The 16,403-nt window shown below is 40.5% G+C and overlaps 2 protein-coding genes across 5 annotated transcripts in view; one reads left to right on the top strand and one right to left on the bottom strand.

Moving 5' to 3' along the window:
- Positions 1 to 16,403, bottom strand: part of MRPS18C (mitochondrial ribosomal protein S18C) — an 856,900-nt gene that overhangs the window by 137,351 nt on the left and 703,146 nt on the right. The gene's annotated exons all lie outside the window — the stretch shown is intronic.
- HPSE (heparanase) overlaps positions 1 to 16,403 on the top strand; it is a 40,648-nt gene that overhangs the window by 13,477 nt on the left and 10,768 nt on the right. For both annotated transcript variants that reach the window (XM_050790149.1, XM_050790150.1), the window contains exons 3-9: positions 2,399 to 2,524; positions 8,569 to 8,742; positions 10,296 to 10,464; positions 11,118 to 11,165; positions 11,697 to 11,790; positions 12,237 to 12,343; positions 15,150 to 15,264. In XM_050790149.1, the coding sequence (XP_050646106.1) occupies positions 2,399 to 2,524; positions 8,569 to 8,742; positions 10,296 to 10,464; positions 11,118 to 11,165; positions 11,697 to 11,790; positions 12,237 to 12,343; positions 15,150 to 15,264 (833 nt within the window). The remainder of the gene's footprint in view (positions 1 to 2,398; positions 2,525 to 8,568; positions 8,743 to 10,295; positions 10,465 to 11,117; positions 11,166 to 11,696; positions 11,791 to 12,236; positions 12,344 to 15,149; positions 15,265 to 16,403) is intronic.

Raw genomic sequence — 16,403 nt, 5'->3', positions numbered from 1 at the left:
GACACAATGATAGATTGAAGGATATTTATTCTAAAAATAGAATGTGGGTGAAAGAGATCCATGATCACCTGGGTGAGTTTAAATATTTGGACTTCTGGGCTCCAACGTTAGATTCTGATTTGAGCAAGTTTGTCAGGGGATTCTGATATTGAAAGTCTGTGGCCTTCACCTGAGAAACCTGCCCTAGGGAGCCATGAAAATTTGTCCTGTCTTTCAGAAGTGCTATCAGACATCAAATGGTAGTTAAATCATATCTTAACAATTACTAGGATGGGCGCAGTGGCTCACACCTGTAATCCAAACACTTTGGAGGCTGAGGCAGGAGGATCACTTGAGCCCAGGAGTTCAAGACCAGCCTGGGAAACATAGAGAGACCCTGTCTCTATTTTTCAATAATTTAAAAAGAAAAAAGATACTGAAAATATTGTATACACCACTGAATTATAATAACATGTATATAATGTATATATTCATTATGAGGAATATTTGAGTATTTCATATATTATATCTTTTCCTTCTGTTTATTTTCTCCAGTTACGAAGTATTTAGAGCAATTCATAGGTATTTGGGGCTACATTGACATAATAGTAATTAGAGAAAATAGAAAAAAGACAGATGGGTTCTCCTTGAATACCAGGTTGGAATGTTTATGAGTTTGTGTTTTGTTTTGGGGGTGGTTTTCTTCGACAGAGTCCCACTCTGTTCCCCGGGCTGGAGTATAGTGGCACAATCATGACTTACTGCAGCCTTGACCTCTTGGGCTGAAGCAGTCTTCCCACCTCAGCCTCCTGAGTAGCTGGGACCACAGGTGCATGCCACCACACCTGACTAATTTTTTAATTTTTTGTAGAGACAGTCTTTCTATGTGATCCAGGCTGATCTCAAACTCCTGCACTCAAGTGATCCTCCTGCCTTGGCCTCCCAAAGTGTTGGGATTATAGGCATAGCCGCCATACCTAACCTAGTTTCTGTTTAGACTTGACCCTTTCCCACCAGCCATGTGTGTCCCCAAGATCTCATACGTTTAGACAGGAAACTGTTCTTTGCTCATCAGTTGTCTTCATCCTGTGTCTAGGAGGATGGTTGGTGGGGGAAACTGGGGTTATCCAATTCCTCTGAAACATCCTCTGTGAGCCCAGGGATGGATGAGGCATCAGCCACCAGCAAGTCAGTGTGCAGCTTTCCAGAAAGGAAGTCATCGGTCAGTCAGCCGGCCCTGGCAGCCAGCACCCGGCGACCCTGCTGTCTTGTGATAAAGAAATGATCTGCCTGACAGGAAGGGGTGGATTTTTCTTTTTTCTTTCTTTTTTTGAGACAGGGTCTGGCTCTGTCGCCCAGGCTGGAGTGCAATGGTGGGATCTTGGCTCACTGCAGCCTCTGCCTCCCAGGCTCACGCCATCCTCCCACCTCAGTCTCCCCAGTAGCTGGGACCACAGGCACACACCACCACACCCAGCTAATTTTTTGTATTTTTAGTAGAGACAGGGTTTTACTATGTTTTCCAGGCTAGTCTCGAATTCCTGAGCTCAAGCTATCCATCCACCTCGGCCTCCCAAAGTGCTGGAATTACAGGCGTGAGCCACTGTGCCTGGCCAGGGTGGATTTTTTTCAAGTGCACATGTTGTGGTCCCGGAAGTTTTGATGGTACCAAATTCAAAGGGAAAAAACGTCAATGGTTCCCACCCATCCTACCTCCCATGATGGCAAGAGGAAATCACCACACTGCAGATACAGTCCATGTAAAACAAATTGCTATGGATTTTGAATGTGAACCTGAAGAGAACTGCACTGTGTTGTCTATTAGAGTTCTCTGGTAATGTCAAGCTTTTTAAATTTTTTTAGACAGAGTCTCGCTTTGTCGTCCAGTGTCACCCAGGCTGGAGTGCAGTGACGCGATCTTGGCTCACCGCAATCTCTGCCGCCTGGGTTCAAGCGATTCCCCTGCCTCAGCCTCCCGAGTAGCTGTATTTTAGTAGAGACGAGGTTTCACCATTTGGCCGGCTGGTCTCGAAATCATGACCTCAAGTGATTCACCCATCTCAGCCTCCCAAAGTGCTGGGATTATAGGTGTGAGCCACTGCGCCCGGCCAGTAATTTTAAGCTTCTGAGGAACCCTCTGAATTGTTAAATAACTTGGAGCTATGTCCAACATATCCATGTTCAGTGTGTGTTCAATATTTCGTAGGAAACCTGCCCTTGGTTGTTTTCTTTGTGGTGATTCATGACCCGGCAAATTTGACACATGTTACAGAATATATCTTTTCTCTGCTCTCCTACCTCATAACCAGAACTTAATTATCCTGCTTTAGTCACATAAATAGCAAACTAAATAAACACATGGGATTTCAGCCTGCTCACTGTGAAAACAGATCCTCTAAATGATCTCTCCCACTTGCAGATATTTGCAAATCTGGATCCATCCCTCCTGATGTGGAGGAGAAGTTACGGTCGGAATGGCCCTACCAGGAGCAAGTGCTACTCCGAGAACACTACCAGAAAAAGTTCAAGAACAGCACCTACTCGAGTAAGAAATGAAAGGCACCCTAGAGGTGTTCCAGCCCCAAAGATATTTGAATAGATTGGACTCGGGCACCGATCTAGCAAGTCCTACAGAAGTTGTATAAAGCTGAAAATACTGAAGCATTTCCCAAACAGGAAATCCTGAACTCAAAACTTATTTTGTTTTTTTTCTTCATCTGACATTGCCTAGTAGCCACAGAGTGAAAGATAAATCAATCATTCATGATCTAACAATGACCTTCACTGCTCTAAAAAACTAGGCAGTCAAGGAAAACATGAATATATTCCTTATGTAAAATTCAAATACAGACATATAAAGGGCAAAATGTGAACATCATTCATACCTTGCTGTCCGTCTCCCACCCAGAAATAACCTCCACTATGCATTGGTTTAGAGCATTAGGCAGGAGGGCCCTGAGTCACTCCAGACAGCCTTGGCCACCAAGCAACATTCTCTTTTTGTTTCCTCTGTGGCTTCTGCAAACACAGAGCTAGCTCAGCTACCCATTACTGTATTTTCAGTCACTAAAACAGTCTTCCAGTCTTCAAATTAGGATGACATTGTCACATGGGGCTTTAAAGCAAGTGAAACAAGCAATCCTTTTTTTTTTTTTTTTGGAGACAGAATCTCGCTCTTGTTGCCCAGCCTGGAGTGCAATGGTGCAATCTTGGCTTACTGCAACCTCTGACTCCCGGGTTCAAGAGATTCTCCTGCCTTAGCCTCCTATTCATTATGAAGAATATTTGATTATTCAGTTCCTGTAGGGTAAAGATATTACCCCCGATCATATTATTGATTATTGAATAGCTGAGATTACAGGTGCCTGCCACCATGACAGGCTAATTTTTTCTATTTTTTAGTAGAGACAGGGTTTCACCATGTTGGCCAGACTCCAGGCTGGTCTTGAACTCTTGACCTCAGGTGATCTACCCACCTTGGCCGCCCAAAGTGCTGGGATTACAGGCATTAGCCACCGCACCTGGCCACAGTCCTTTTTTAACTATGAAATATATTTTTATCTGAAGGTTCATGTTTATACCCAACTAAGGAATGATGTTGCCCCATATCTCAGTTAAAGAAATAACCTGCTCAGATACTTTAAACTGTTCTTTTGACTTTTGAAAATAAATTTTCTTGAAGTTACTGTACTTGTTTTGGTTAGTTAACATTATTCAAGTATAATAATAATTATACTTTAGTATATTTATATACTTACAAAGATAATAAATTATCCTTGTAAGATTTTGCTATGTACTACCTGGAGTTCAATGTATCAGATTTCAAATTTATATACATTTTTATGTATATGGTACAGAAAAAAAGGTGATCCATAAGAAATCAGAAAATAGCTCATATGCTAATAGCTAATGTTGTCCTCTAAAAAAACTTTTTTTTTTTTTTGCATTTTTAAGAGGGGGATCTACTGTGACACTTTACTAAGTATAATTAATTATTGAATGGAGTTTGGCATAAGGCAGGGCCATTTCAGATCCCATTAAAGGAATGACATGTACCACAGAACCACAGAAGTAAGGTCACATTTGTAATAAATCATTATAGCTCTGCTAGGAGAAGACCCGGTTGTATTAGGTAATTAATGGATTTGCTCTTAAAATACATGTCCCAGAAGATATAGGTAAGTCTTGGGGGGTCATATTAAACATTATACCAATTTATCTTAAATTTCTAAGACAGTTTTGCTACTTCACACGATCTTTCTGTTACCAAAATGGTAAGTTTCCAACTCCAAGACTTGGCTTTCATAGTTCCTACACCAGGGGAAATGCCTTCCTTTGCTAACTATGCAACTGGGTTAGTTAATGTAAGTCTGACTACCCTGTTGGCAATGCTAAAATATACAAAAAATACAGAATTTTATTTGTATTTGTAAACATTTGATTTCCGGCTTGAAATTTTCAGTTTTCATGGGCACATCATGGAAACAGAAATCTGTGTTTAGTTTGGGCATCTACTCATTGTAGTGACAAATATTTTAGAAGCCAATAGGAGATTCCACACATTGTTGTAAACCTGTGGCTGAGGTTGGTAATGGCTGAGTGACATGGGGACATACCACAAAGGAAGAGGTAGCAAAAGGCTGCAGAGATAAGGACATGCTCATTGCTTAGCTAGTGGCCTGCACCCTTAAAACAGGTGTCCCAGACTGGGTGCAGTGGCTCATGCCTGTAATCCCAACACTTTGGGAAGCTGAGGCGGGTGGATCACCTGAGGTCAGGAGTTCGAGAGCAGCCTGGCCAACATGGTGAAACCTCGGCTCTACTAAATATACAAAAATTAGCCAGGCATGGTGTTGGGTGCCCATAATCCCAGCTACTCAGGAGGCTGAGGCAGGAGAATCACTTGAATCCGGGAGGCAGAGGTTGCAGTGAGCTGAGATTGTGCCACTGCACTCCAGCCTGGGCGACAGAGTGAGACTCTGTCTCAGAAAAACAAAAACAAAAAACAAACAAAAACAATACAAAACAAAAAAGCAAAAAACAAAACAAAAAAACAAGTGTCCCAGAATATATAGGTACGTTTTCTAACACAGGTCCTCTTGAATGGTGTGTTCCACTTAAGTAGAAGATGACAAAAACATTTGTCATGAGAATATAGACTCACATTTTAAACCTGTTTGAGCAGGAAAAGGAAGCAGTGTTACAGATGTAATGCTGGATGTGACTGTAGAAAGGATGACTCCCTTATTAATCATCCTGAGTGAGCTAACTCTTTGTAGTTCTTCTTCTCCACCTGTTCCCCTCATCACCCCATTCTTCTATTGCCTACACCCAGGCCTACACTGGATGCTGACATAGACTTACATGGTACAGTCCAAGGGAAAGAGTCTCCCATTTTTTTCAATGTCTCATCTTGCTTATCTTCATTCCAAGGATCTCTCCACTTTTTATACAGTAAGAGATGAGAGTTTGGAAAAGTGTTGGGAATAAGATAATGAATTATAAGTTTTTAAATTGTTCTTCCTATTTTGGGGAAGGAGTAGGCTAGGTGGCGCTTTTTTTTTTTTTCTTCAGAGTAGATGTGGCCAGACATGGTGACTCATGCCTGTAATCCCAGCACTTTGGGAGGCCGAGGCGGGTGGATCACTTGAAGTCAGGAGTTCAAGACCAGCCTGGCCAACACAGTGAAACCTCGTCTCTACTAAAAATACAAAAACCAGCCAGGCTTGGTGGCATCCACCTGTAGTCCCAGCTACTCCAGAGGTGGAGGCAAGGAAAATCGGGAGGCAGAGGTTGCAGTGAGCCGAGATCACACCATTGCACTCCAGCCTGGGTGACAGAACGAGACTCTGTCTCGAAAAAAAAAAGAAAAAGAAAAAAGAAAAGAAAAGGAAAGAAAAAAAGAATGGATTTGAACGCAGTCATCAATAGCCTCTATTCCAGGAGATGTTACAGTTTATTATGTTATAGGAGTTGTATAATAGAATTTCAAGCTATGTAAACTCCAAGCACATTTGGAAGAATGAAGAAATGGAGGAAGGGTAAAGTATGAGTGCAAGCATTCCAGGTTTTTTGAAAACGCTATAATCTTTGTACAGGGCTAGTACAAAGTGCTATTTAACTGTAAGGGATTTTTGTGATTTACAGCCAGTTTTCACATGTCTCATTTCAACCTTGGTTTTATAGGTAGGCATGTGATGGTGCTTGTCCCAGGACTGTAGATCCATAGCTGAGGTTCCTGTCGGGTAAAGATATTACCCGCGATCATATTATAGTCTGTAAGTGGGAGAGCTATGCCTGGAGCTCAAGTCTTATGATTCCTGATCCAGGGCACTTTCTACAACATGATTTTGAAATACAAAAGCCTATAATATGTAACTAAAGCAGGTCACTCACCCCTTGTAACAGGCTCTAGTAATGGTACTGCCACCAAATGGCTGTGTGATATTGGGCAAAGACTTACCTTGTTTGGAATCTCAGTTTCCCCCTAGAAAAATGAGGGTGGAGATTAAGCACAGGCTGGTGATCCCAAAGCCTCCATACTGCCCGAAACTGTGGCTCTAAGATCCAGTAGAATTCTGGGTCACAGGACTCTAGGGAGCTTTTCAAACCCAAATGTCTGTCATTCCTTGATGGTAGGCAGCAGATTATGGAAGTGGGTGACACAGCAAATATCAAAACACCTAAAGCAGCTTGCAAGAGTTGTTTCTGCCTAGTGGTCTTTATAGCTAATAGTAAATAGTTAATTTTTTTTTTTTTTTTTTTTTTTTTTTTTTTTTTGAGATGGAGTCTTGCTTCATCACCCAGGCTACAGTGCAGTGGTGTAATCTCAGCTCACTGCAACCTCTGCCTCCCGAGTTCGAGCAATTCTGTCTCAGCCTCCCAAGTAGCTGGGACTACAGGTGCATGCCACCACACCCAGATAATTTTTGTATTTTTAGTAGAGATGGGGTTTCACCGTATTGGGCAGGCTGGTCTGGAACTCTTGACCTCAGGTGATCCACCTGCCTCAGCCTCGCAAAGTGCTGGGATTACAGGCGTGAGCCATCGTGCCCAGTCTAAATAGTTAATATATTCAGGCCAAAGACTTAAAAACAAAACAAAAACAAAGCCACTTTTAAGGAGAAAGGTTGTAAAGTTTGCCAGATAGATGGAGGTCTTTTTTTTTTAACTACAAAAGTTCAGGAATGAATTACTCTTTAACAAACGACTGTAGATATACATGAAAATTGGAAGGACGTATTATGCATATGATAATCAATTTAAAGACAACACTTAAAATTATATTGTTGCCACTCTTGAAATGTGATAATAGAACAGCTAATGGTTTAAAAAGCAGAGTACAGAAGTTCCCAAACTTATGGCACCTTAATATCACAGAAAATTTTTTTACAGCACGCCTAGGCCACAAAAAATACTTGTGTTTTGATTATTAAATTGTAAGGTCTACACAACCTAATAGTAATAGGATTTGTGTTGTCCAACAGATGTTGATGTTTTTCCCTTGCAAACTTAAAAGAGCCTACAGTGCCTCTGTGAATAGTATTGCCTGGTTAGAGTTGAATTTCAGATAAATAGTTCTTTTCATTTTAATTATTTTTTTTTTTTCTTTCTTTTTTTTTTTTTTTTTTTTTAAATTTTGAGACAAGGTCTCATTCTGTTGCCCTGGCTGGAGTGCAATGGCATGATCATGGCTCACTGCAGCCTTGACCTCCCTGGGCTCAGGTGATCCTCCCACCTCAGCCTCCCAAGTAGCTAGCTGGGACTACAGGTGCTTACCATCATGCCCTGCTAATTTTTGTGCTTTTTGTAGAGATGTGGTTTTGCCATGTTGCCCAGGCTGGTCTTGAACTCCTGGGCTCAAGTGATCCACCCTCCCAAAGTGCTAGGATGACAGGCATGAGCCACTGCACCTGGCCCCTGTGTTAAGTATTTCTTAACGGTTACATAGGACATACACTAAAAATTATGAACTGCTTATCTGAAGTTCAAGTTTAGGTGCCCTGCACTTTTAGTTGCTAAATCCTGCAGCTGTGCCCATGCATTCACTGGTGCTCCCCAACTTGCCTTGCACAGAGTTTGGAAACCAGTCCTATAACTCTAGGCCAATTTTTTAATGTGAAATTTGATTCACTTTAAATTAATAAATCATATACAGGTATTTAAAAATTGTTTTAAATATAATGAAAATTATTAAAATATTTTTTAACTTGTGATTAGAGATATTTAGATTACAAAGAGTGGGGTTTATGCTAACTAATGACAGTCTGGCCATGCATGTGGAGCACTGAGCTATAAATTGTGGCTTCCCCAATTCTCCTGATATCACTTGAACAAAACCTAAGTGTCAGACTAGAGCTTCTGGTATCTTCCATGGGACTTCATTCAACATCTGGAGCAAATGAAGTTAGATTGATTTTTTTAATTTGTCCAATTTTGTTGTCTCATAAACATAATTATAATCATTTGTTAGAATTAGAATTTCTTCAGTTTAACAACAGAAATAGGTATTCATTACGAAAAGCACATCTGGAGGCCTCCTCATCGTGGTGCCAATCTAACCATTAAATTGTGACATTTTTCTTTTAGGAAGCTCTGTAGATATGCTGTATACTTTTGCAAATTGCTCAGGACTGGACTTGATCTTTGGCCTAAATGCATTATTAAGAACAGCAGATTTGCAGTGGAACAGTTCTAATGCTCAGTTGCTCCTGGACTACTGCTCTTCCAAGAGGTATAACATGTCTTGGGAACTAGGCAATGGTAAGTACCCTAGGGAACAATTCATTAATAAGGAGATTCCCCACTAGCATTATTTCTTATGACACTCTTTTTAATATTAGCAAATAGACTTCTGCCTGGGCACATTCTTGCAAGTGCTCAACAATACAACTTTTGGAAGTGCATATGGCAGAAAACTCCTACTGTATCTATTCCAGAACCTATTATTGCCAATCCCAGTTTATGTTACATTTGAGGTGAGAACCAGCTGGAGTCAGCAACCTTCCCAGCTCCTAAATTCCCTTGAGATTTTCAGAATCACTTAACCCTATTTTGCTTGGCAGACTGGACTCAGCAAAACTGGGAAGTCAGCAGTTTGTTTTATCCATCCCTTCTTTCTTCAGTTTCTCAAACGTGTCAGCTAATCTCAGTAACCCCATTGCAACCTTCGTTTCTGGACCCAGTGGTCTACAACCTGCCCGTATAGAATCCTACGTGGGTCAAGCTCCTGATTGTCTTCACTCTTTTTTTGTAAAGAACTTGTAAATTTTAACTATAAGTCTTCATGATTCGCCACATGTATTCAAAACATAGAGTGCTTTTTCCACATATCAGCCAATGGAAATGAGGATTAAATGGGAGATGAAATGTAGTAATAGGGTAAGCACATGTCTTCCTGCTCAAACTTTTTTTTTTTTTTTTCTCTCCCAGACAAGATCTGGCTCTGTTACCCAGACTGGAGTGCAGTGGTGTGTTCATAGCTCACTGTAATCTCCAACTCCTGGGCTCATGCAGTCTCTCACACCTCAGTCCCTGATTAGCTAGGACTACACTATGCCTAGCCAATTTTTTTTTCTTTTGTCTAGTTGTGTTGCCCAGGCTGGTCTCAATCTCCTGGCCTCAAGTAATCCTCCTGCCTCAGACTCCTAAAGTGCTGGGATTATAGGCATTAGCCACTGTGCCCTGTCTCAAACCTTTTTTATCCAAAGTAAATGAAGTTATTAGATATGGAATACAGGCTAGTTCCCAGATATCCATATCCATTGGTTTATCACCCTCATTATTAACTTCAAATTGTTTAATAGCCCCTCATATCTCCGTTATACAGTTAAAATTTTTGTTTTGTTTTTCTGGAGTATCTTATTTATAACTATGAGTTTTACTTTACTTATTTATTTTATTTTTTGAGACAGAGCCTTGCTCTGTCACTCAGGCTGGAGTACAGTTGCATGATCATGGCTCACTACGGCCTCGACCTTCTGGGCTCAAGTGATCCTCTCCCTCAGCCTCCCAAGCTGGATCTACAGGGTGCACCACCACATCCAGCTAATTTTTTTTCCTTCCATGGAACAGGATTTTTTACTGTGTTACCCAGACTGGTCTCAAACTCCTGGCCTCAGGGGATCCTCCCATCTCAGCTTCCCAAAATGCTGGGATTACGGGCATAAGCCGTAACGCCAGACCTGGTTTTACTTTTCTTGACTGAATTACAAGTTTTTGTAATTTGGAAAATGTTTTGTTGCTTTTATATACTGCTGTATGTTTGCTTTTTAATACATTTCTCGATATATATTTTGAGAATTGCTATCTTTCAGAACCTAACAGTTTCCTTAAGAAGGCTGATATTTTCATCAATGGGTCGCAGTTAGGAGAAGATTTTATTCAATTGCATAAACTTCTAAGAAAGTCAACCTTCAAAAATGCAAAACTCTATGGTCCTGATATTGGTCAGCCTCGAAGAAAGACTGCTGAGATGCTGAAGAGGTAGGAACTAGAGGATGCAGAATCACTTTACTTTTCTTCTTTTTTCTTTTGAGACAGAGTCTTGCTCTGTCACCCAGACTGGAGTGCAGTGGTACAATCATGGCTCATGACCTCCCAGGCTCAAGCAATCCTCTCATCTCAGTCCCACAAATAGCTGGGATTACAGGTGCACGCCACCACACCTGGCTACTTTGAAAAAATTTTTTTGTAGAGATGGGGTCTCCCTATGTTGCCCAGGCTGGTGTCTTGAATTCCTGTGCTCAAGCTATCCTCCCACCTCAGCCTCCCAGAGTGCCAGGATTACAGGCATGAGCCACCACACCCAGCCACCACGTTTCTTAAAAAAAAAAAAAAAAAAAAAAAAAAAAAAAATCTGATAGACAATCCTCAATAGTCCACATGTTATTAAACAATTTGCTGCCTGCATACATGATTTACCAAAAGAGGAAATTTTGACAGGTTCAGAATATCAAGGGATCTGAAGCAAATAGCACCTATGATAAAATTTGCTATCAAAATTAGGAAGTTTGTGTTTACCTCATCCTAAAGCAGTAACCAGCCCATTTCTAGGGAATAAAACTCTCATGAGTATATTGTGCATATATATGTATTATCATATGATGACTGAGTGATACTAAAATTTTTTTTTCTAGCTTCCTGAAGGCTGGTGGTGAAGTGATTGATTCAGTTACATGGCATCAGTAAGTATGTCTCCTATTCTTAATACTAGGAAAGTAAGGCTAGCTTTATTTATTATCTAGTATTCAAAAAGTTAGTTCCATTTAACTGCCAATTGACTGCAGTTCAAATAGGAAACAAATAGTGTCTCAAGTAGCACTGTGCTCCAATTTTAATATTAATAAAATGAAAATTTAAAGCTATTTTAAATAATATAGTAATTTCTATAAAGATCACTTTATACAGAAGAACAGTGCCAATTAACCCATGGAACATATAAGTAGCTAACACCAATTGCTTGCCAAAGAACCAGTAATCCAGGAGTACATGTACTTGCCACTGTGTTTTTTCAAGACAGAGTAACTGATTTCTAGTTTACTTGCATAGAATGGATTCCTCCTCATAACCCCCTTCCATCTTGGTCTAGTAGAACTTCTACCTTTTTTAGTAACAGGTGAGTGGGAGAGGTAAGAAGAAGAATAAGGTCAGCAATTAGCTTAAAAGCAGAAAATAAAGTTTGTTATTTTTTTCTGAATATTTTCTGTATAATTTAGCTACTATTTGAATGGACGAACTGCTACTGAAGAAGATTTTCTAAATCCTGATGTATTGGACATTTTTATTTCATCTGTGCAAAAAGTTTTCCAGGTAATAGTCTTTTTAACATTTTTAATGTAAAACCAGAATCCTTATTTTATAGGCTAGCTAGTTCTAAATTCTATAGGTATGTATATTTACATGTTTTTCTAATTTTAGAGAACAAGTATTATGACTTATCCACTGTTAGTTTCCCCCTTAGCATTGGGTCTTACCCCATGTGTGTGATTAGAAACTTGAAATATTTCCAATAGCCTTTAGTAGAATTAACTCTCATAGATGATAAGAATGGGTTGGTTCACTTCATATTCCTTCCACAGCCTACTATTTCAATAAAAGAAAATTTCCCATTAAATGACTGTGGACATATTTTATAACCATATAGGATGGGTAGGTCTAGGAATACAAAGTTTTGAATGTTGTTAATCTTCAACACCACAGTTGAAGCCACAGGTCAGCTTTTTTGCAATTACCATGAATACTTTTCTGTTCTATAGGTGGTTGAGAGCACCAGGCCTGGCAAGAAGGTCTGGTTAGGAGAAACAAGCTCTGCATATGGAGGCGGAGCGCCCTTGCTATCCGACACCTTTGCAGCTGGCTTTATGTGAGTGAAGCAGCGCTGGCCTTAGGGGTCAGAGTGCAGCTCTTCTCCATCCTTCTATTCCACTGAAATAGCTCCCCAGCCAAAAAGCAGATCAAAGACAGTTTCAGTGACTGAGCCCCAAAATTCATGCCAGATTTTGCAAGAAAATGATTTACTAAAGCTTGATGGACATCTTTGACAAGGGTCCTAAATTAATCACTATAAGGATAAATTGTTTTAGAAATTTTGTCCTTTAATTATGGCCCATAAATATGTCAAGTAGTCCTTCCTCTAAAGAAGTACATTGTAAAATAATGCATATAGCCGGATATGGTATTTTCCTGTAATCCCAACACTTTGGGAGGCCAAGGTGGGAGGACTGCTTGAGCCCAGGAGTTTGAGGCTGCAGTGAGTTATGATGGTGCCACTGCATTCTAGCCTGGGCAACAGAGTGAGACCCTGTCTTTTTTTTTTTCCCCTCTGTCACCCAGGTTGGAGGGCAGTGTCACGATCTCACCTCACTGCAACCTCTGCCTCTCGGGTTCAAGCGATTCTCCTGCCTCAGCATCCTGAGTAGCTGGGACTACAGAATTATCACCGCACTGGGCTAATTTTTATATTTTTAGTAGAAACGGGATTTTGCCATGTTGCCCAGGCTGATCTGAAACCCCTGAGCTCAAGTGATCTGCCCACCTCAGCCTTCCAAAGTGCTGGGATTACAGACATGAGCCACCACGCCTGGCCACACCCTGTCTCTTAAAAAAAAAATGCAAGTTAGAGCATATTACAGCTTTGTCTCTCAGGAGGATACTTAGTGTATGTAGCTATAATTCATAGATTCCCAAGAAGTTTAAGCCTAAAATATGAGGTCCCACCAGAGGAGCTATCATTGAATTTAAAGATTTATTAAATCATCTCATTATCCAACACGACAAACTTGACTGCTTTAAAATACTGGTTTAGTTACATTTAGTAACTCTGTTAGTGCTTTTAATCTATAGTGCTATGTCCTCACATTGAGATTTGTTTCTCGGCTGGGCGAGGTGGCTCATGTCTGTAATCCCAGCACTTTGGGAGGTCGAGGCGGGCGGATCACAAGGTCAGGAGTTCGAGACCATCCTGGCTAACATGGTGAAACCCCGTCTCTACTAAAAATACAAAAAATTAGCCAGGCGTGGCGGCGTGCACCTGTAGTCCCAGCTACTCAGAAGGCTGAGGCAGGAGAATGGTGTGAACCCGGTGAGCCGAGATTGTGCCACTGTACTCCAGCCTGGGAGACAGAGCGAGACTCTGTCCCAAAAAAAAAAAGAAAAAAAAAGCGAGATTTGTTTCTGTTTTCTCTTCCATCTTCATTCTTTTTTCTCTCATCCTCATTCTTATAAGCCTAGAATAAACCGCAAATCCTTTATGCCCATGGAAGCATGAGGAATAAAGAATGGAGATGTTTGTTTTGCCATTAACTAAAGATCTGGGGTGTCGGGGAGAGGGGGATAGAGAAGGAGCAGTGGAAAGAGGTGCCCATAATAGCTTAGGTGCAATTCTGCTTATTTTACATTTTACCCTTGCTGACGGCAACTTTTTCATCAGCCCTCACACATTGTTTGTGCAGGGACCTCATAGGACCAGGAGTTGTCTATAGGGGTGGGAATTTGTCTACTTTGCTTTGTGGAAGTTGTCTCACCCTGAAAGGGATACCTCTAGCATGGTAACAGTCTTCTCGGATTTGTTATCGTATGGAAAGATGTAAAGGGAGGGATTCTGCTGCTGCTGCTGCTGCATGCAGTTGCCATTTCATTTAAATGACTTATTTATAATTGATGACACTTTTCTGGCTTCCTGATAATTCCTCCCTCAAAGATGAATAAATCAGAACCAGACATGATGGCACACACCTGTGGTCCTGTAACCGCCCAACGGATTCACCTTGCCTGCTGTCTAAATAGAGCCGATTATCAAGACAGGAATTGCCATGGAGAAAGAGTAATTTATGCAGAGCCAGCTGTGCAGGAGACCGGAGTTTTACTATTACTCAAATCAGTCTCCCCGAACATTTGAGGATCAGAGTTTTTAAGGATAATTTGGCGGGTAGGGGCTTAGGAAGTGGAGAGTGCTGATTGGTCAGGTTGACGATAGACTCATAGGGAGTGGAAGTGAGGTTTTCTTGCTGTCTTCTGTTCCTGGATGGGATGGCAGAACTGGTTGGGCCAGATTACCAGTCTGGGTGGTCTCAACTGATCCATCCAGTTCAGGGTCTGCGAGATATTTCAAGTGCTGATCTTAGGTTTTTACAACAGTGATGTTATCCCCAGGAACAATTTGGGAAGGTTCACACTCTTGGAGCCACCGTAATCTCTAATGTTGTAGCTAATTTGTTAGTCCTGCAAAGGTAGACGGGTCCCCAGGCAAGAAGGGGGTCTTTTCAGAAAAGGGCTATTATCAATTTTGTTTCAGAGTCAAACCATGAACTGAATTTCTTCCCAAAGTTAGTTCAGCCTACACCCAGGAATGAATAAGGACAGCTGAAAGGTCAGAAGCAAGATGGAGTCAATTAGGTCTGATCTCTTTCACTGTCAGAATTTCCTCAGTTATAATTTCTGCAAAGGCGGTTTCAGTCTCAGCTACTTGGGAGGCTGAGACAGGAGGATCACTGGAGCCCAGGAGTTTGAGGTTGCAGAGAGCTATGATCACGCCACTGCACTCCAGCCTGGGCAACAGAGTGAGACCCTGTCTCTAAATAAATAAATAAATAAAATCAAGATGGTGTGCAATTAGAATTGAGCAATTTTGTTTCCAAACCTGAAGAAAGCTTGGTCTCGCTCTGTCCCAGGTGGCTGGATAAATTGGGCCTGTCAGCCCGAATGGGAATAGAAGTGGTGATGAGGCAAGTATTCTTTGGAGCCGGAAACTACCATTTAGTGGATGAAAACTTCGATCCTTTACCTGTAAGTGACCATTATTTTCCTAATTCTAGTAGAGCAGATTAAAGTCAACTCAGGACCCCTGGTGTTAACCTCCTATGAATGGTCAATCCTCTCAGTAACTAGCCAAATCATGAGATGATGAATTAGAAGGAGCCTTAGATATCAACCAATCTAATATTTTTTGTGTGTGTTTGAAGAGAAGAAATCAAGAGCTAGGAATAACTTTTTAAATGTAAGCCATTTGCGGTATAGTGTGCATTTTGTTTAAAAGGGGATAATTTGAAATTTTATGACTCATTATATAAGATAAAACAAGTTGGATTTTTAAATATTTTACAAAGTAAATCAAAGTTATAATTGCCTACAGTAATGCAAAGCTTCAAAACATTTTTTGTTATGAAATTGTGATTTATTTAACCTTAAAATGAGCCAGTACCATGTATTTGCTTAAAAATCTCATGCTAAGAATTTACTATTTTGTTAATATTCTTCAAGATATTTATGAATAAAGTCTCATGTCTAATCCTTCCTCCAACCTCATCTGGTGCTAAATCAGGAAATGTTTCTTCCCAAAAAGCCTTGTGGAAGATCTGTATGTCTAAATATATGTCAGGGATAATACAGATGTAGCCCTGAGAAGCATGACCTTGATTTTTATAGTCTAAAATGTCATTTGCAGATATCTATTTTCTAAGAATAATTCCTAAAATAATTATTTGAATGTTGTAGGAAAGCTAAGAAATTTTGCAGAAAGCCTATGTGAAAATATAAGCTAGGCTTTTGTGGTTTGTGGATAGACTTCCCAACAAAATTGCTTTTTATCTATAGTGGCCCAAGCTTGTGGAACATATTACTCATCCTTTTTAAGAAAATTCTTCGAAAAGTGACCTTGCAAAAATGGAATTTATCTTTCCCCAAGTATATTCTGTCATCTATAGAGTTAAACTAAGCATAGTAATTTCACTAGACAAACATTCAAAATCTACTCCTCACCTTTTTATCTCATCCAAATTTTCCCAGGGCCCAGACATAAACCTTTGCCTTACAAACTCTTTGTATATGCACTAAATATGCTTCTCCTTCAAGGTTCTCAATCAGATAGAAAAAGGTACAAGAGTAAATGGTACCCTTGACACTTGTACATCCAAGGGGATTAGGCT

Source organism: Macaca thibetana, chromosome 5 (genome assembly GCF_024542745.1).
Source record: "Macaca thibetana thibetana isolate TM-01 chromosome 5, ASM2454274v1, whole genome shotgun sequence".
Lineage (NCBI taxonomy): Eukaryota > Metazoa > Chordata > Mammalia > Primates > Cercopithecidae > Macaca > Macaca thibetana.
This window is presented reverse-complemented; position numbering and strand designations above follow the sequence as displayed.